General features: G+C 44.1%; 1 protein-coding gene across 10 annotated transcripts in view; it reads right to left on the bottom strand.

The window, feature by feature from the left end:
* Positions 1 to 18,590, bottom strand: part of RUNX2 (RUNX family transcription factor 2) — a 224,951-nt gene extending 206,361 nt beyond the window's left edge. For 9 of the 10 annotated variants that reach the window (XR_004924656.2, XM_078055279.1, XM_078055277.1 and 6 more), the window contains exons 1-3: positions 18,216 to 18,590; positions 9,276 to 9,432; positions 3,203 to 3,307 (exon numbers count right to left, since the gene is read on the bottom strand). Coding sequence is in view for 9 of the 10 variants with exons in the window: in XM_078055279.1 (XP_077911405.1) it covers positions 3,203 to 3,307; positions 9,276 to 9,432; positions 18,216 to 18,590 (637 nt within the window). In the remaining variant the exon portion in view is untranslated. Of the gene's footprint in view, positions 1 to 3,202; positions 3,308 to 9,275; positions 9,433 to 16,670; positions 16,896 to 18,215 lie in introns of those variants that run through there. The other variant, XM_078055278.1, reaches the window with a different exon arrangement.
* Positions 18,591 to 21,323: the final 2,733 nt, after the last annotated feature.

A 21,323-nucleotide genomic window follows, 5' to 3' on the forward strand; every position in this document is an offset into this window, starting at 1 on the left:
TGGTATCTATTTCCTGGAAGTGTACTATAAGCAAAGCTCTACAGCAAACTCCTGACACTGACGGGAATTTATATGGTAATAGCTCACACTTAATGAGCACTTACTACATGACAGCCGTTGTGTTACATAGTTTATGTACATGACATCATTTAACATCTTTGCAGCAACCGGTGAGGAAAAGACCGTTGTTACTCTCACTCTAACAGATGAGGACGTTGAGGCAAAGGAAAGTCAGGTGACTGGCCTACCACCATACAGCTAGAACTAGTCAGTGGGGGGGGGGGGCTGGGATTTCAGTCCAGACAGTCTGACACCACAGCCCACACCTTTATAATCACCATGTGAGGCTGAATGAAGACCCAACCAGTTAACCCAGAACTTGTCCTTGTCCAAATAGCCAATCTCCCAAAAGTAGCCTTTTCAATATATATTCTGATCTCCGGAGGAAGGAGTGAAATTCCATTAACGGGAATCAATGGTATAAAATCCTCAACTCCATCAAACCATTACAATGATAAACAGATGGATACTATTTCTATGACAACCACTATTTGAAGATACATCATTTCGCTGGAGAGAAGGCTAAAAACAATTGCACGGTCTTTTTCTCTCCCGTCAGGAAAGCCTTTTTCTAAAGCCCTACTCTGTCAAGGGTTAATAACATAAGCCACTTTGAAATCTAGAGCAAGAGTTGACAAACTGCAACTTGTATGCCAGATCAGACCCACCACCTGTTCTTGTAAATAAAGATTTATTGAAACATAGCCACAACCATTCATTTATGTATTGGCTGAGGCTGCTTTCGAGCTCCATTGCCAGAGTGGAGTCCTTGTGACAGGAATGATATGGCACACAAAGCAGAAATTATTTCCTATTTGGCACTTCATAGAAAAAGTTTGCCAACACACATTCTGGAGGATTCTCCATTTAACATTATATATGCACCAATCAATCCAAATCCTATTATAGTTGAAGAAAATAGAAAATCCCGGGCGTTTTTCATAACTGGGATGTGAAAAGTTAAAGAACAATGCTGAGAAGAGTGCTGTGCACTCATGCTCAGGATGGCCAAGAGCAGAGCAGAAGGAAATAATCCAGTATAGAGACTCAACGTTATAGGATTAAAATGTTACTGACACCTATGCATCCTGTATCCAGGCACTGAGTTTGGCACACCACCTCATGATGTCAGAGAAATGACATCACATTGTCACACACATTTCTGGTCCTTGAAAAATGTTACTCAGTGGTCTGCGACTCAAGGTCTGCATCTGCTCCCCTCCCACACTCGGCACCCAGAGCCTGAACTCAGGTCACATATACACCATCTGCCCCTCTCCCCTGAACCCTCCTTGCTTTCAGAGCACCTCTCTGCCTTCACAGGGCGGCAAGCCCATCCACTGATTAATTCTGCCAATAACCTCTTGGGAATGCGGTAATGGTATCCTCACCCGAGAGAGAAGCGACTCTCCCAAAGCTACCCCGTCTCCTCACCTTCTGTCACCCCTTTCAGAACCGGGCAGCACCCACCCACCCTTCCCTGTTTCCTCTCCCAACCATCAACTTTTGAACATCAACTCTTGAGTGTATGGACACACACACAAACAGAGGAGCACACACACACGCACACACGCACTAACGGTTTTTCCAAGAAGTGAGAAAAGCTGCTGAGATCAGCAGGAAACATCTTTAAGAGATAAGTATTAGTAGTGCTAAATGTTAAAAGACTACTGTCCTGCTTCACGCAAGACTGAAATGGATGTCCCTGCCTTTTCAGGAACTCAAGGGCTAATTAGGTAACAAGTGGCTTCCATCGCAAGGCATCTTGCCCCATTCATGGCCGTCCAGGAACGTCAGCCAAAGCCCCAAACCAGACAAGACAGCCCCGCTCGGTTCTAGTCACCTGCACTGCATAACCACTGGCTCTTACGACCAGAGATTCGGGGCGACCGGAGGCTCTTGTGTGGCGACCGCCTAACAGAACATGCTCAACCTGAACGGAGCCAGCACTAACCCAACATTGTGAACCTAGAAGAAGCTATACACATGAAAGGAGGAGAAAAGAAAAACTTCAAAGACTGGCTTTTGAGGCAGGAAACCTCCCTAGTTCAGACAAGCAGTGCGCCTGGGTGAAAAGAGACAGCGGCAAGAGGAGTTCCCGCTGCTTAAAGACGTGCTACTTGGGGAGGCAAAGACTTGATCAGTCCTTTTCTCTTAGTTTTAGGGGAAGACAGGTCACTCTCTCTGTCCAGGCAGGTGTATCATTATATAACATACTTCAGCCAGCTGTACCTCCACCACAAACCAAAGTAAACTCTCTAAACCCGACGGCTGGGACTCCGACGCATTCACTCATCAAAGGCAGAGTTCAGTACGTTTCCACTGGCACGTCAGTTTTCATGTCATATATATCAGATAATCTTTAATCCCTAAATGCAGTTAAATGCTGCTGTACCCAGTTTGATCAAATCGGTTTTGGAGGTGGGGGGTGGGGAGAAAACCTGCCTCAATTTAGATTTAGGAGGAAAATGCATATTGGCCCAAATGGATTATGTGTACTTCCTTAAACGAATGCCCAGTCAACCTTCTGGATGTCCAGACAGACAAACACACCAAGGCGGATTTAGAGCTGGTTTGACTCTGTTAAAAGAAACTATCTATAACAATTACCAGAACATGACCAAACAACCGTGTTGTAACAATCAAGCAAGTTATCATTTGCAAATAAATTCTTTGTAATTAAGCAGTGTGCTCTTTATAAAGGGAATTGAGTGGGCGAGCTAAAAAGTTAAAACACATTCTTAGACCATGGGAAACACACGCAAATGCTTTTTGACTAAGCTCAAGATTTTTCAGTCTGTTGTTTTCCTCCTCAGCTCTCATGGGTCTGTTCGGCCCTGTCTATTGTGTACCGCGGATGAGCACAATGCTTTAGCATGTACTTACAGTGACTGAATACTTATCCGCTCATGTCCCCCAAGTTAGGTAAGCCTTAGCAATTTTGTGGCAAAGTTACAAGTGTAATTTGATCGTCTACTAACTGTGAAGTTCTGCTAACTGTTCCTCATCAAAATACATGCAGATAGCAAACCTGGCAAAGAAACCGTTTACATAAAAGTAGCCCTAACCTCTATGGGACCCTTTCCTCATAGGGTCTCCACACACCCCTGTTACCATTTCCAATAGGAAGGCAAGTACTTACTTCTGGGTTCCCGGGGTCCATCCACTGTAACTTTAATAGCTCTGTGATAGGTGGCTACTTGGGGAGGATTTGTGAAGACAGTTATGGTCAAGGTGAAACTCTTGCCTGCAGATGTAAAAGGGGAAAATCCACAGTGAATATAAAAAGACAGTCCCGGGGATAACAGAGCAATACAGCTGTCCAGATGGCTCCTGAGCATCTCTGAGGAGCTAATGAAACAAACACAAGAGACGGGGCTCCTTGTTCTCAATAAGAGAGCCTCTGATGGCCACTTTATGGAGTGATTAAACTCGTTGAGCATACAGATCGTCTTCACCGCAGTGCTATACAAGAGGGCTCCAACTCCCAAAAAAAAAGCCGCTGGGTAGCAACAGCGGTAATGAAAACAAAAACGCTGGTCCACTTGAGGAGGATTCTCTGCCTTCCAGTTCTCTCCAGCATCAGGAACACATCCAAACGCAGACAATTTTAGAAGTCTTTATTTAGGATTAGGTCGTGACCCCATGAGAGAACAATAGTAAATCACTGTTGATTGTGTTATTTACTTCACATGGCTTTAGCATTTCATTTGCTTAACTGCACTGCAATAAGAAGATGAAAGAGGAAGGTTCTTATGGGAATCATTTTAACAGGAGCCGGTGTCTCCCGTCCTGCCTTAATGTGCCCGAGGTATGATGATTTCATCATTGCTGGAACAAAGTTTTTCCCCTCCCTGCCCACCCCTGCCCTAGCATACATCCTTGCTGTCAAATCCTGAACCAACTCCCTGACAGTGACTTCTTTTTCACTAAACGTACATGATGTCTCCCAACATAAATAGGAATCGGTGCTTTTAGCCAAGGTTGCGCTTCATTGAAATACGACATCTGATGTTTCAAATTAATGAGCTGAAGGTGATGAATAGAGGTGGGGGAAAGAAGACAGGGAGAAGTTTGGGAGCAGACGCGGATGTTGGCCTTCTCCGGAAGAAGATCCCAGAGTCTGTTACACAGACTCACTGACAGTTGTAATCAGTTAGATTTGCAACGGTTAGTCATGTCAGATAGTCAAAACTGCAAACTGTTACAAGACAGGAAAAGGTGGGCGTGAAACAGTGACTCAATAAAACCTTCGTGGCAATCTCGGGCCAGAGCGTGCACTTGGCCTGCTCCTGTACCAGACCTTGAAACAGCTCGTTTTGTTTTGCTTTGTTTTTTTGGTCAGAGACTGTTTTTTCCCTTTACTGAAAGCTTGAGGGTATTAAATCAAAACACAAATCTTAAACAATATGTAGCAATGCAGAGTTTAATGCAATCTTTTCAAAGCTTAATGTGGAACAGGTTCTACGCAAGGCTTAATGTAGAACAGGTCTTTGGCTGTCAAATCTAGTGAATGGGTTTTCTTTTCAACCCCGATCATGTAAGTTCCTAAAATATGTTTAAGACACACATCATTTGTTACTCAGTATATATAGTTTTAAGTCTCTTTGGCTATACTTTTCCATGGCCAATATTAAAAAAAAAGAAAAGAGAAGAGAGGAGAGGGGAGGAGAGGAGATGGGAGGGGAGGGGAGGGGAGGAGAGGGGAGGAGAGGAGAGGAGAGGAGAGGAGAGGAGAGGAGAGGAGAGGAGAGGAGAGGAGAGGAGAGGAGAGGAAAGGGACAAGACAGAAGTGGGGGAGGGGAGCAGACAGGGAAAGATGAATATTGATTAGAAAACTACTAACTGCCAGCCACCTCATACACATTATCCCATCTAATCCTCTCCAGTTAGGTTCATCACCTGCAGTTCACAAATGAGGAAACCGAAGCCCAGAGAGGCTTAGTAATTTAACCACACAACTAATAAGAGGAAAAAATCAGGGTCTGAACACAGGTCTTCCAGGCCTTAAAATGAGCACTCTTCTTTTAAACTTTGTCAGAGAACATTTAGAAAAATTAATAGATAATTTATTTCCACACATGTCCCCATCAGCTCCGTAAGACCAAGGAAGAGTAAATATAAATCCACTAATGTAGTATCTTGGCCAGGATGATGAAAGCATCTATTCTTAAAGTGTCACTGATAGATCATATTTCATCCATTATAGACTGAATGTTACATGGGTTTAAAGAAATACAATTGTTTGGTTAGGAACCAGAGGATTTATTATAAACATTAGGGCTAACTGGAAGAAAAAGGCAGCTGACAGTGTGAACGAGTTACAGAAAACTCCAAGTGTACAGAATTGGAGATTAGAAAGCTGCATAGGAAGCCACGGGATCCAGATCAAGACCTCAAAACAATGTAGAGATCTGGAGGAGTGAATAGGCTGAATCCCGAGATTGAAAGTTAAGTGAGATTAAACCATACAAGATGCCGTTCTGGGTCAGATCAGTGGTCTGTGAGCCAGGACTGCATTTCTCCAAGGGTGGTTCTTGCAAGGCAGCTGTCATCCATGGCACAAACCTTAATAAAGCAAGGATGTGTATGTCTCACTTGTCCTAATGAGTCTAAATAACCTGCTAAAATTATCCCGAATCATGAACTTATCTAAACCAGTTCTGAGAATACTTCTATTTGAGATTTTCACATCTTCCTTCGGATATTAAAAGTCATCGATGCTTCTCCCAAATTCAAATTTTGTTTTGTAAAAACAAAAGTCAGTATAAAATTTACCCTATAAGTATAAAGCACCTAAATGTTCAAAGCAGAACTGGTAAAAAAAATTTTTTTAAAAGAGGTAGGTTTGGGGGAGAGGAAATTAGTACTTAAACCATGACTACAATCTTCTAAAATCAAATCCTGAGGATCAAGATGTACTTTGACAACTAAAATAAAAATTAAGGAGGTTCCCTCTACCTCTTACTGCCCCTTCAGAAGGAACATGGACATATGTTCAAGAAACTTCCAGAAACTACTACCCAACTAAGTAATTGGTTTTTCACCTCATAAATAATAATACATCTCCTAAGTCAAATGTTTCTGTGAGTACTCATGATTTACTTAATTTTTTTTAAAAAACTAAAAAAAAAAAAACTTTTTCTAAATCCATTGTTTATTACTTTTCATAAGTGATAAAAATGCTGGCTCCTACTGAGGGAGCTAGCTAGCACTAATGACAACTAATTATACCATCCTTGGCTTCATCTAGGAACTAGTTCCAAACTATGTCCTCAAGTCATATATTCTCCGAGATAAATATAGGAACTGTCATTGAAAGACAATCCTACCCTAGCTCGAGAGGTTATTGGGAACAGTCTGATAGGGTAAGACTGCAAGCAAGGATTGTATCTTAGATTGATAGAGTACCATGCTCCGTACCCTGTAGGTGCTTAAAACTGCTTGTAGACCACAAGCAGCTTGTTTGATGTAAAAGTGAGGAAGCACAGCAAGAAGACTTAGGGACCAAATATTTCTGCTGAAACAGCAAGCAAATACTTCTGTTTAAAATATAAAGGAGAAAAAAGGAAAAAACTAAAAAACGTAAGCCACTCCTAACTTGATGCAAGTTTCACAGATGCTCTACTTTTAATTCAAAGGACTTTCAAAAGTCATCAGATAACCCATAATGACCAAGTAGTGAAGTGACTCCTTTATACATCTAAAACTATTTTTCAATTTCTGAGAATTTACCTTTCTACCACTGAAAAGAAAAAGTGTTAACATTTGAGAAACTTGGTACTCTTTATTTTTTCATGCTTCTCAAAATAGAAAATTGTAAATAGCTGGGAGAAAAAAAAATACTATGGTAGCGACGTGATGATCCAGACTTCATAAGAGAAATGTAGAAGTGTAAAAATCAGAGAGGAAGCTGGAAGGAGTTTTTTTTTTTTTTTTAGAAAACAGGTCAGGTACCCAGGCAGGTTAAAGGGTTTCCTGCCACTGAAAAACTGACCTTTTTTTTTTTTTTTTTTCCAAAGAATGGTATCTCTTATCAGTGTTCTCTGTCCTTTTGTCCTCTTCATTTCGGTTTGATATTACTGTTTCCTTTCATATAACGTTAATGTCATGATATAAAAATCTATTATTAGTGATAAATCAATTTTTCTTTCTCTCTCCACCCGCTCCCCCCACCCCCAATCTAAGTCTCGAAGACAAGTCTGGACCAATTTCTCCATCCTGCCTCTGGCAGCCGACTAGCATTTCAGATCCTCCACCAAGTCCCAGCTGCTTCAAAGGAAAAATCCTACTTTCTTCAGTTAAGATCATAAGAAATATAGGGGGAGGGGGTCAGCTCTGTTTGGACATAATTACACTTCATCAAAAGAAGCTTTCTTCATCTTCCATGCGTGAAAAGTCTGCAAGCAGTTAAGTCTGTCTTTTTTTTTTTTTTTTAAATATAAAAATTGCTATTTGGGAAACCAGCCAAAACTCAGAAAGCCAATATAGTAAAACAGTGCACACCCTTTGTTTCTCTTTGAAGTTTCTTAAATAAATATGTTGAGGGTTTACAAAGTACACTATCACTTTGCCGTAGTTTCTACTCAAATTGATCAGAGAAAAGTTATGCAGCATCTATATAATACAAAAGCAAGGTAAATGGAAACACTAGCTTGACTGTGGAAGGTATAGTGTCCAGTCTTCTAAATACTGAAATTCATTACTCCAATTAAAAACAAAATAACGTTACATAAGAAGAAAAGAGGCAATTCAGAGCATGCAGGTAAATCATCATGTTCAAATGTTTCTTGATTCCTACTAGAAAAAAGAGAAACTTTAATTGTACTGTGGACCTGCACCAGTAAGAGAAAAAAAAAAAAAAGAATGCACACACTTCACACCTAATCAGTCAACAGTGAGATAGGCTGTGTCTTTTTTCCTTTTAATGAAAGTAAACTAAATCTGATGCAGGGATAACCCCTTTAGTTTTGAGTCTACCAGAGGCTCTGAGCCTCATTTTATTTCAAACAACCTTTCAGTGACAGTATCTCATTAGCATGCATCATTTTTTTTTAAGTTAAAAAGTACAGCTTCTTGGCCCTGTTCCTAGAAAGTAAACTAAAACTACTCATCGGAAACAGCCTTGCTTGAATTTCCCTTATCAAGTTTTTACAATGGTAATAATATGACATCTGATCCAAACTAAAGAGCAATTATCGGACATGGTTTAAAAATTGATGCTTCTCATTTCCTAATTCGAACCTGGGTAGAAGTCGTTCCATAGGTCATTCTAATTTATTTCACCTCCGTCCTAAAGTGGTCTATTTTCTCTCTTCTTATCGAAACACTTAAAATGGAAATATTAGATTCAATAAATGCATAAATGAGAATACTTCTTGTGAAGGACCAGTAAAAGTCTCTCCACAGGAAAGTAAATAAAAGCCAAAATATTGGTTTCCTTAGAGACTATTTTGTTTAAAACATTAATCCCCTTTATGAAACAGCTATGAAAACCCTAAAACAAATTATTTTCTATTTTATGATCTTTTTAAGGACCCCCAATATGTGAATCTGGATGCAGATGGGGGAGACCCTCAAATAATGTGGAAATTATTTAGAGTCTTAATCACTCATCTGTCCAGACTACTCTAGATAGTCATTGTAACATAGGTAACACATCATTCACTGATTCAAATGAGAAGCCTTCTGTAAAAAACTATGACTTTTTAAAAATAGGTTCTTATTACAAAAGTAAGTTAATTCATACAGAGGTAACCTATGTGCTAAGTGAAGAACTTTGGGCTACATATTCAGCCTTTAATCACACTGGCTGTCCTTGCTACAACATAGAGCAAAATTGATATTATCAGGAAATTGATCCAATATATTCCTTTTTCTTTCTTCATTGTCACTCAATTTACTCGGTTATTTGGCTCCTCATAATTCAGAACTTGAACCTCCAACTGTTCTCTCGACCTTATGTGCTCACACCCAGTGAAATTAGGGACTAGTTCTTCCGAAAACACTGTTTGAATTTTCAATATCATAAAACAAATGAAAAAAGCCTGAGCACTCAGAAAAACACTCAACTTCATCTGGACATATTTAAATAAAACCTTCAGCAATTCTGTTCAGTGGAAGAAGGTGCTGATTTGTATATAGACTACCCTACATTTCATCAGGAGATCCTGATGTGTTTATTCCACTACCAATATTAAAAACCAGAGACCTACCTCTTCCACTCCGGCCCACAAATCTCAGATCGTTGAACCTTGCTACTTGGTTTTTCATAACAGCAGAAGCATTTCGGAGCTCAGCAGAATAATTTTCATCGTTCCCCGCCATGACAGTAACCACAGTCCCATCTGGTACCTCTCCGAGGGCTACCACCTACATAAAACAGGAAACACAGCAGCAATAATGGCACATCAGAAAAGCTTAAAAACTGAGCATATACTCCCATTGCAAACGATGTGTCTTATCAGGATTTAGTGCTCTAGTCCAGTCATGGCAGATAGGAACAAAGCATCTGCAGATGGGTCAGGATGCCACTTCAAACAGACCCATGTTTCAGGGTCCACCCATTTCAAAGGCAAGCAAAAGTTTCCTTCATTTGTTGTTGGACCCCTCGCAGAATACATGTACATCTTTATTAAATCCCCATGTTAGGTTGTCCATAGGAATTATGCCACAGAAGGAAGGCTGATGCCCTATCTGCAGATGGCATCGTACATATTAAGGCGCCGCCTGTCTGCAGCCTGGAGATCCCCTGAGGTGTGGTCTCATCCAGATCCCAGGCTGAAAAAAAAAGTCTGGTCCGCTCTATGGGAGAAGACATTGAGGTGAAATCCTAGAGTTCCTGACGATATAGAAGCTTAAATATGGTGTGGTATCCAGCACTATATTTCATCTCCTTACTTTGGGCTACATATTCAGCCTTTAATCACACTGCAAATAATTACTGAAGGCCCACCCTGCGGTGGGATAGAGACAAAGCCATCGCGAAACTTCAAGTCTAGGTGCAGAATCAAGGTATACAACAGGCTGAAAATGGCCACTGACAAATGAGTAGTAGAGATAAAAAAAAAATACGCCCTTGGCCAAACTTTAGATTCTGTCTTGTCCCATCTGCCACTTTGAAATGACACAGTTTCCTCCTTCATCTTCAACAGCTAACCTGCAGCAGATTAACTCAGTCAAGTAAGGATCCGGATAATCAGTCTCTGAGGTCCACAAACATTTTCACTGCTCTAAGGCTAGGCGGTCACACTTTTAACCAAGGGCAGCTGACCTGCAAATGGGTGCCTCTTTCTAACAAGAAGGCTGGTAAGGGAATGTTGGTGCAGGGGCTGCACTGTCACATAGACACACTATTCTTGATCCATTACCAAGACCCTGCCCCTTGATCATAGCCTCTTTCTCCACTAACTTCCAGGATCCTATATTCAGATTATTTCATTCTCTTCCTCATTCCGCTTCCAGATGCCCTTGAGATGACTAAGCAATGGTTCCCGCTAGAGTAGCCCACTGCTCTCTGAGAATAACGCCCACGTGCACTTGCCTGCCTGACGAATATCCCACTGATCTTTCCTCTAGGCCTGGTGCTGCTCTCTCCTTTGTCAAGATTTCCACGAGGCAAACCTAAGCATCTGATTCCAGGCTCCCAATACAATTTGTACATAATTTCTCATTAATGCAAGTTTTTTTAGTGTGATAAAACAGACACTATAACTATGCTTTAGGGCTGAGTTTTCCTTACTCATGATCCCCACCCCAGCCCTCCTCTACAACATACCCTCTGTTCCATGCAGGCAGACCACCAACCACACAAAAAACTCATCGTTTTGTTGTTGTTGTTGTTGTTTTTGCCCTTGCTTTTCTCTTTGGCTGTTTCTCAATGCCATGCCCGCTTTAGCACTTTGTTATTCGGCTTAAAACCCTATAGCCTTCCTTATAGAACCTACTTCCCCAGCACCCCACTGTACTCAAATGATCCTCATTTCCATGTACATATATTAGTGATCCATCTACTCCTTTTGATACACTAGTCCAAAGTCACGAGACTCACTCCTAGGAGACTAGATTATATTAGATTGGAAACTACATGAGGGAGGGGCTTTCACTGGTCTTGCTCAACACCATATGCCCAGTGCCCAAACAGTACCTAGCACATAATAAGTGTTTGATAAATATTTTTGAAATAAATTGAAGAAAGAGCTCCGTAAAGAGCACCGCCTCCCACAGCCAATAGTCTGTGAGTCTACAGCTAAAACTCCAAGAGAGAGAACCACTTAAAGGCTGAGTCAGCATCCTTCCGTAACAGCAACATGCTCTTGCACCAAACTAGTTTTCTGACAACTTTTTCAGTCCCAGAGAAGAGGGATTCACCGACTATCCTACTGGTGACTCAAATTCAATCTGAGAAGTCTCCCAGGCCAAGCGCAAATCCCTGGAGAACATGATTTCCTCCCTGCATGCTTGATCTAGTGCCTCGAGGGGCTACTGAATAGAGGTAATGTTGTACTCCTACTGGAGACAATATGCTTTTCAATTTTTCGAATTCACAAGGCTAAAAATGTGAGCAATTGAAAACATTGAAATAATTGACCGTGTTTGGCCTATACGCATCTGCAAGTCTGACATTTTTTTTTTACACTCAGCATATTGTGTTTTAGCACCTGGCGTGTGCCTTTTGATATCAAAGTAAAGATGGAACCAGTAAGCATATTAATGAAGGCAGATAAGTATGTACTGCTCAAAAGAAAATGAATGTGCCAAAAATCAAGAGGCCCCTCTTTTTTCCCACCTCTCTTTTACATCTGCTATGATGTCACACAAGTAACTTTATCGCCAGGAACCAGGTTTCCAATATAAATTGGAAATATTTTTTTAAGTCTGTATAATGTAGAAGATACTGTACAAGTAGAGTGTAATTACAATGATGTACTTTTTGTAAGATGAGGAGGCTAACTTCGGTTCCAAGTCTGCTGTGTGCTAAACATGGGCTTTAACTTATAAGCATCCTGAAAGGGTTCAATTGAACATGTAATTCTTTACTTCGTGTCTTGGGATGTTTTTTGGTGTTGTTGAGAGATAAAGGATGACTGCTGATGGGTTTCACTTCTGTCTGGCTAAATTAAAAAAAAATAAAGAAATCTGCCCCAATATAAAGATTTTCAAGAGCTCTGGGACATTATTATTTTACTGCATATTTTTAACATAATGGATTTTTTTTAGTTAGAAGAAAAGGAAAATTGATTCAATATGGGAAAATATGAAAGAAAAGATCCCTAAGAGTGAAATACACAAATCCACTTTTCTTTGCTTGAGCAGCAGAATAATGACCATGTTAAATACTGGTATGCTTTACGTATTACACTTAATAACAAAACAAATAGGTAATCACAAATTGTGTGAGTCTTCTAGGAGGCTGAGAACTTGGCCTAAAAATGAAATGCTCACAGAATGTGGTGACAACTTTTCCTGTTATGGCTGAACTCTATTTTAATGGCTAAATATATTGGGTTTTTTCTACTATTCACGCTACCAAATCAAATGCCTAATGTTTTCCTGAGGAAAAGAAAAGAGGGAGGGAGTACTATATTTGACTTTATATCAATCAGAAGTATAATTATATGTCAGAGGGTTTTAAAAAAAGTAGATCTCTGAAGCTAAAAAGTTTCCCTTGGAGATTCTCAACTGTGTTTATCTAAAAGAAAACCAAAAGAATCAAGAAAGTTTTACACATTTCATCTGTACCAAACCCAAGCAATGGAAAACATTTTAAGGGGTAGAGAGCAGTCAAAAATCATTCTTTTAACTAGTTAGGAGTAAGTACACATTAAAAGTCATTTCCATACTACCCAACACTAAAGTTGCGTTCCGCAAAGAATAGTTTGTGATGAAACCTTAACAATTACATTTCTAGGTGTTTTTAAAATATAAAGTCTACCAATTCAAGAAATTTCAGGGAGAAAAAGGAAGTAATTTTGTGTCCTAACATTTCAGAACAGAGAAAGAAGTTCCTTTATTTAGCACACCTCACTAGAACTAGCACTTAAATCACATGATACGTAGCTTGTACAGAATAAAGTAAAAGGATACTTAACCCTACAAACTACTGAAATTTTGTATGAGATTCCTTATGACCAAATCTGTGAATTACTCTAAAAGAGCAGCAATACAGAATTAGCTCAGACCCTTAAAATTGTTTTTGTGGTCTTATTGTATGGAAATTAAAATTGCCTTTGACATTTCCATGGACAGAAGTCTAATTTTAACCAATCAATTACTCTTACAGACCAATATCATTTGGCACATTGTACTTGCAGCAAAATTGAAATATAATCTTTTTCAAGATAAAATCTGATCTTTCTTTGGAATAAAAAGATATAAGAGAGCAACTGCAAAAAGGGAAAATTGTATTCCTATGGTAATTATTTAAAGATAACTTCAAATAAACTATTAAAAAGTTTAACAAATGCTACAGTTAATTTTTAGAATTTATCCTCGAATTTAGGAAAACCCAACTAAATTGCAGAGAAAAAAATAAATGCAATATAAAATACCATTTCACAATTTTAAATATATATGTCAAAGAATAATTTGATGGAAATTATTTCAATACAAGCCAGGAATTTATGTGCCATGTATCAAGCTGGTTTAGATCATCTAACAATGGATGTTCTGGAATTTTGAAAGGAGACAAACAGCAATGCCAATGGGAGAATATAATGAAAGATATCTTAACCATGTCTTTTTCCAAATATAAGTTTTTCTTAAAATTTTTAAATGTTTATTTTCTACCTAAAATTATGTTTCAATTACCTTTTATATATTCAGCCCTAAAATTTTTAACTTTAATTTTTATTGCATTTAAAGACATAACAAAAATGTATCTGTCCTCACACAACCTGAAATCTATTGTGATTTACGTAATTTTGCTTAACAATTCATAGTAGGCTCAATAAGGTTTTAAAAGGTTTAATAACCTGTTTTCCTTTGTTTGGGTATAATTACATTCAAAAAGACACAAACATAAAACCTGATCATTACATACATTAGGAAAATACATCTCACTAATGTCAAATATTTATTAGTTGCCTACTTGTTTTTGAAGACGAAAATAGCCAGTGATGTTGAAAAAATTATTTCAAATAGAAATTGCTCTATCATTTTGAAACCCTACTTATGACAAATACTGAAAGGTATCATCAAACATACAGAATTAACTATGAGTAATAGATCATATATCTAAAAATGTGTTTTCTTTCTTTAACATTGCCAGAAAAACATATGATACTGGTAAATATATAGTCCAGTGTTCCCTAACTTAAAACAGCACAATAGCCTTGCACCACTTTTAGTTTTAAAACATACATCTGGACTTAAAATTTCTGCAGAGTGTTTCAGCTTGAAGCTATTTAAAGCAACTGAGTTATAAACCCTGAACACCAGGCTTCATGGTGGAAATGCTGACAGACCCCTCACTATAAGGGTGCTACTGGACGCAAAGTTGACATGTTCTCTCCCTATTTCTACCAGACCATTAACTAATGAACTGCATTTGCAAACTGCTTTTTGGGTTTGTTTGTTTGTTTTGTTTTGTTTTTTGTCATGAGAATTATCTAAGACAGAAAGGGCATGGGGATCCTCTAATAGTATCCCTTAACTATTTTAAGCTTTCAGTGAGATACACCTGAAAGAAATGTTAAAAATATTCATTTCCATTTCCTTGACACCTGGAAGGACTGAACATTACACAACTGCAGACCTTTGTTAAAAATATAATACTAATAAACAACTTTGCATATTTTAAAACATACTAGTTGTTTTTGCATTTTTACATGCCGAGTATAAACAAATTATAAGTATTCTTGAATAATCCCTGAACAAGATCAGATGAACAACACTAATACCTTACTTATGTCTTAATATAATACATTGTCAATATCATCTTGAAGCATTATTTTAAATTAACACATCAAAACACCATATATTAAATTCAGTTCTGATGCTCTATAGTGCTGAGTTCAGGGTCACAGACATAAAATATGGGCTCAATAAATACTGCATTGATTTGAATCTCAGATTCCTCAACAATTAAGTTCTGTGTGTTTGTGTTTTTAAATATATTTACCTATTATCTACCCAACAACACTATAACTTACTTTGTATGTGGCTTTAAATATGATAGCCAAATTATGGTCACCGCTTCTAAAACTGAGACTTCTTCATATTATTTCTTCATTGCATATGTATTTGATTATGTTACAAGGGTGTAGAAAGTCTACTGATCTCAGGCTTTTATCTCAAAAGAAAGGTAGAGAGAGATTGTTTTTACTAACATTCAGATGAAAACAATAAAAAATGTTGTCAAAATCTGGATGTTCCAAATCTCTACACATCTTTTTCAGCAGAGACAAAACTTATATACTGAGTGGATCTCAGCAATCACCAAGTGTCTGAATTTTCTTAAATACAGGTATGGGGGTAGAAGGACACAGCGAATCAGGTCTTAAATTAACTCAATTTATTTTTTGATTAATATGAATTAAAATACTTAATTTAATATAGCCATGTATAATCTATGGCTTTGTTTACTGGTTAAAAGTAAAACTGCTCTGTAATTAACAATAAAGGGTGATTAATAGCAAAGAAAACTATTTATTTTCAAAATAATTTTAAAACGGTGGTAATGAGAAAACCTAAAGATTACCAAAATATCTGAGAATAGCTCAAACGAAACTGCATTCTATCTTTACGCCAAAAAGATCATTTCTATCCAAAATACCAAGGCTCAAAATCAATTCACCACCATAAACGTAGGAGAATAGTTCAAGACAGTTATACCTTAAACATGATTAGCAGAAGAAAAAGAATGTAGACCACCAAACATCTAAATGATATCTTTTAAAACGTAGGCAACTACTCTTTTATTTTCATATATCCTGACTTGGAATGCCTGACGTGGTATTTTTTAAACAAAATACCTACGTATTTGTATTTGCTGTTTTCATCCACGTTTTTTGTTTGTGTTTTGAGGGTTTTGGGGTGGGGAGGGAGGGAAACAAATTTCCACCCTTCGCTTAAGGCGAATTAGAACGTTCTGGGCCTAGGGACGATGAACATCATAAAAGATATCTCGTGTGGAAATTCGAATTTCTAGAATTCACATACATTCTGAGCTTTTCGTATTTCAAGCAGGAAAACGTTAACCTAACAAAATGGGCGGTTTATAAAAGGAGAAATGGGACGGTTGAAACACACACACACACACACACACACACTTCTTGAACTAAATGCAAAATGAAACCTGCCCCAGAACGCAACATCCCCTTTCCTCAACAATTCATTCTGATTTCTGTTCTGATACAAGACCCAGCTAGATAACCAGCTCTAATTGACCTGGACTCCTCTTTCTTTCCACCCCACCCACACACGGAATCTGAATTGGTGCGTGGGGTGGTGGGTGATCCACAACTGGGAACTGCCAGTGGCCTGTAGGAGCTTGGCCCCAGGGTTCATAGTGGAGGAACTGGCACGATTCCTCCCTCCTCCCCCCACTTCGCCAGGCCTCGCTTACCCTGCTCTCCACAGATCCCAGAACCCAGAGGACCCAGGCCCACCTTCAGAAGTTCAGAGGCCAGACAGGGCCGGAAGCGTCTTCCCGGGAGCGCTCGTCTCCCTGTCTGGCTCACCGCCCCCTCCATCCCGGGCGTCCAGTCCCGCGAGTGTGGATTGCCCGGGAGCCCGTTTCTCCATCAAGCCAGTGCCTGCCGGGCCCTGGGGGCTCCCCGTCTCCCCCTGGCGAGGGCCGCCCCGGGAAACCTAGACCGCTCTATGGAGACCCGTCGTGCTACTGCGAGAGGCTGCAGACCCTGCACCCTCAACCCGCCCAGCCGCTGCCTGCGGCTCCGGCGGCCGACACCCGCCCTCCAACTAACGGGCCCGCCGGCCGGGCGGGCGGGCGGAGGAGGCCGCGGTGTGCGGGGAGCGCTCTCAGGCCTCGGGGGTCGCTCCTCCGCGCCCAGGCCACCGGCCGGAGCCTCCCACGACCTTTCAGAAGCAGGAGGCCTCTTAGGGACTCAAGTCCTTTAAAAGTACCAATAAGAGAAATCCGCAAACTTTCACCTCCTTTTTCAAGGCGGGCGAGCCAAAGGCATTTCACAGGTTCCCCTTATCCCTCCCAGGTGGGGTGAGGCGGAGAGCTGGGTCCCGGCTCCCAGAGGCGGCCCGAGCCCCCGCCCCCTCCACTGGCCACCTCCCCGCACGCGAGGGTCCAGCGCCCGGGACTCCGGGGCTCCCCCGCCTCGGGGCGCGCGGCGACCCTGGCGGCCCCGCCTTCCTCCCGGTAACGGGAACTGGCGCGGGTCTGCGAGCCGAGCAGACGCCCCCGTCCTGTCTCCCCCTCACTCGCTCCCAGAGTCCCTAGGTTTGCCCGGGACCCTCTCGGACACCGGTTATGCGGCCAGCGCGCGGCAGCCGGCACCCGGCGCCCCGCCCCGGACGCTAACGCCCGGCGCCGGCACCCCACGAACACTGGCCCCCGAGTCCGGGAGGGGCCGGGGCCGCCGAGGCTCAGGCGGGTTAGAGAAGGGGGCGCCAAGCCGGGCGGAGGGGCGTCCGCCTGGGAGGGGAGAGGGTAGGAGAGCGCGGGACCCCAGGGAGGGGCGGCGCCGGCAGCCCGCGCTGCAGGGCGGGTGCGTCTGCCCAGCCCGGAGAACGCGGGAGTCCGTGGGGAGAAGGCCGGGGCTCCTCAGCCTGGGGGGAATGGGGGCGGGGTGGAATAAGCCGGGGTGGCGGCGCCCAGAGTGGGCACCGAGGGGCTCCTAGGGGGAGGGGAGACCGCTCACAGGAGTGGGTGAGAACGTTGGTCGGGAGGCTCGAGGGGTAATGAAAGGATAAAGGGGTCAGGGGCTGAGGCGGAGGCTGCGGGCACAGGTGGGAGAGGGAAGGATCTGCGCGGGGTCACCGCGTCCCGAGCCCGCCGAGGGATCCGGAGGAAGAGGGCCAGTCGGGGGGGGGGGCCACGGGGGGGTCCCTCAGGTCAGAGCCACCAAGGTAGGAGGCCTCAGAGGCCGTCGGGGCCCCGGCCCCCGCGGGCATGGAGACGCCGGCGGGCAGGTCCCGCGGCGCCCGGCCGGGGGCGGGGGGCGGCCGCAGCTTCTTACCTTGAAGGCCACGGGCAGGGTCTTGTTGCAGCGCCAGTGCGAGGGCAGCACAGAGCACAGGAAGTTGGGGCTGTCGGTGCGGACGAGCTCGGCCGGGTGGTCAGCGATGATCTCCACCATGGTGCGGTTGTCGTGCGGCGGCCGCAACCGGGGCACGGCGGCCGCCGCTGCCGCCGCCGCCGCCGCTGCCGCCGCCGCCGCCTCCTGCTGCTGTTGCTGCTGCTGCTGCTGCTGCTGCTGTTGCTGTTGCTGCTGCTGCTGCTGCTGCTGTTGCGCAGCCACCACCGGGCTCACGTCGCTCATCTTGCCGGGCTGCAGGCTGCTGGAGGGAGGGCTGAAGCGCCGGCTGGTGCTCGGATCTACGGGAATACGCATCACAACAGCCACAAGTTAGCGAAGTGGCCGGGGGAGGGGGAGGAGGGTGGAAATGAGGGGCGAGGAGGAGGAAATTGGGGGGGTGGAGGCGAGACGGGGGGAAAGGGGATGGAGGTGATGGGGCCGAGGAGGTGAGAAATCAAGTTCGGTGAAGCCGACTGCCGGGAGGAGTCTGACGGGGGCCGGCGGTGACGATGCGGAGCGGTCGGGTTGGCGGGTTGGGAGACCCGGGAGGCACAGATCTGGCCGGAGCCTTTGGAACGCCCGCGGTGGCCGCTGAGAACCGGCGCGGGGATGTGTGTGGCCTGGGGAGGCAGGGGGCTTCAGTTTGCAGCTTGGAGTGGGGTCCCTTGGGGCACCGCGTCCTGGGTGCGCTGGCGCCCCCTCCCAGGTCGAGTCCAGCGATGGATCGGAGTGGGTTCAGCAGTCCAGCCCCGCGGCCAGCATAGCCGCGCGCTGCCCGCCACCGCCGCGCCGCGCTCGCAGCTACCCGGCTGCCGGCGTCCGCGCCGCCGCCCGCCCTCCCGCGCTGCTGCCGCCGCCGCCTCCTGCGCGGCGGCCTCCGCTCCCCCCGCGCCGGCCGCACGCTCAGATTGCTCCCGCGGCGGCTGCCAGCCCGGCTCCCCGGCTCCGCGCCTTCCTTTCCTTTCTCCTCTTCTGGCCTTCTCACGGCCACCTCTTCGCATCCAGTCCCTCCTGCTATTTGCAAAGGTCCCCTGACCCTCGCGCGTCGAGGTGCCAGGAGGTAAGTCGCGGGCAGCGGATCTCGAGGCAACGGATCTCGAGCCTGCGAATCGCAGCCGCTGCCGCCGCCCGCCGGCCGAGAGCAGGAGCCCCCGGACGCAGCGCGCAGCTTCCGAAGCCGGAGAGGCGGCCGGGGTCAAGGGGAATCTCGCCTGATCGCGTCCTCTCGCTTCTCCCCCCGACCCAGGACAAGGAACCCCGTCTTGGTCGCACGAGGTTGAAGCTGAGACGCCAGAGAGCCGCGGGCTGAACTGACTGTCGTTATTTTTCGTTGTAACTTCAGGAGAGGAGGAAGGAAAATTCTTGAGCGTCTGTGCTGACTTCTCGGCACTCTTCACCCTTCCCCCACCCCACCCCCCACCTCTGCCGGAGCGGCTCCCAGGGAAAAAATGATTTTGCAGGGCTTGGGTGCTTTTTTGTCTTAAGTGACACAAAAAAATGGGGTGGAGGGGACACTTGTCAAATAGTTTTTAGAAACTCAAGTGGGTGGCTGGACACTTTTTCCTTCTATATTCAAACTTGTCGTTCCTAGAGAACAAGGATGAGCTTTTTTTTTTTTTTTTTTTTTTTTTTAAGGACTGGAAAACTGTCAGTTGGATGATTAAAATAAGTTGCAAAAACCTTGCTGGGGAAAAACCCCAGCAGTTTTCCATGAATTTCAATCTTTTATTAAGTCTATTCTGCATCTAAAACTACGTCTAATGCCTTAACTTTCTTCCCCACCACTCCCGGGGGGAAAAAATAAAAATACAAAATAAAATATCCAAAATGCTTCATTGGCTATTTATTTATGTATTTATTTCCCAATGTGGGTTAAGAAAGCGACTTTGGATCCCCCAAAAAGTTGTGGTCGAGAGGATGAAGGAGCGCGGAAAAAAAGCGGCAGTTTTACCTAAAATGTGGTTTTTGGAGGCTGGGATTTCTAATGATTAGGTTTTTGTGGTTTATATAGACACGACTCTGGCTAAGGCGATCATTACGCTGATGAGAGTCAGAAGCACGTGGGTGTCTCCGACCAGCCTCAAACTCTGAACCTTCAAAACAAATAAAACAATGTGCGGCGCCCGCAGAAGCCGGGAAATCCGCTTGAGACCATTGCACCCCCCAAAAGGGGACACAGGGCCCTTTCCCCTCCTTGTTGGGTACTGCTACGTTCCTTGCTTACTGTCAAACTCCTTTAAACCTCTCAAAGCTTGAAGAACGTGTTTGCAAAAAACAATCAGAGTTGCCAAAGTCTCAAAGATTCATAATAGGGTAGCTGACACCATAATAAGTGATTTCATAAAAATAAATGAAAAAATTATAACGCTTCGCCCTCGGAGTATTAAGGAATAAAGATGAGTCATCACTCATCCCCCCCCCCATTTTATTTAAAACAATTCACGTGCCCATTAATTGGCGTTTTTACTGCTCACTCAGCGCAAATGCCTCTGTCACCCTGGTAGCGACCTGCCACGACCCTCCCCCGCCGGTTTTTAAAGCCTTGCTTCCAGTCGCTGAGTCGGCGCACGGGGTCTGCGCGTTTGAAGGAGCCTGGAAGGGCTTCGAGGGCGTGGGGGCGCGGAAGAGGGGACCCGGTGCTAGTTACTGACTCTGGAGCCCATTTCCAGCGCACAGTGAACGTGGAGGGCTGTAGTATGTGACTGGGACAAGAGGATTGCCCTTTAAAGAGAGGCGCGGGCGACAGAGGGGCCTCCAACCGCTGGAGCGGACGTGGGGGGCCGAGGTGCTTAGGCGTGCGCCCTCGCGGGGGTCACCACGGGGCTCGGGGGGGGGGACACCGCTCTGTTCTTCCTCTTAGGGGCTTCATTTTTACCTTCTCTTTATCCATTCGCTACTCCCCGCCTCCCTCGTGCGTTTTACCCTTTCCCAGTTTTTGCTCCACGTTCCCGCCTCTCCCCAAAATCCCCCCACAAACGCGCACCTCCTCGCCGCGCCCCTCCCGCCTCCTCGACCTCGGCACGGCCGCTTGCCACCCCGGGTGACCCA

The sequence above is a fragment of the Halichoerus grypus genome, chromosome 9 (genome assembly GCF_964656455.1).
Source record: "Halichoerus grypus chromosome 9, mHalGry1.hap1.1, whole genome shotgun sequence".
NCBI lineage: Eukaryota > Metazoa > Chordata > Mammalia > Carnivora > Phocidae > Halichoerus > Halichoerus grypus.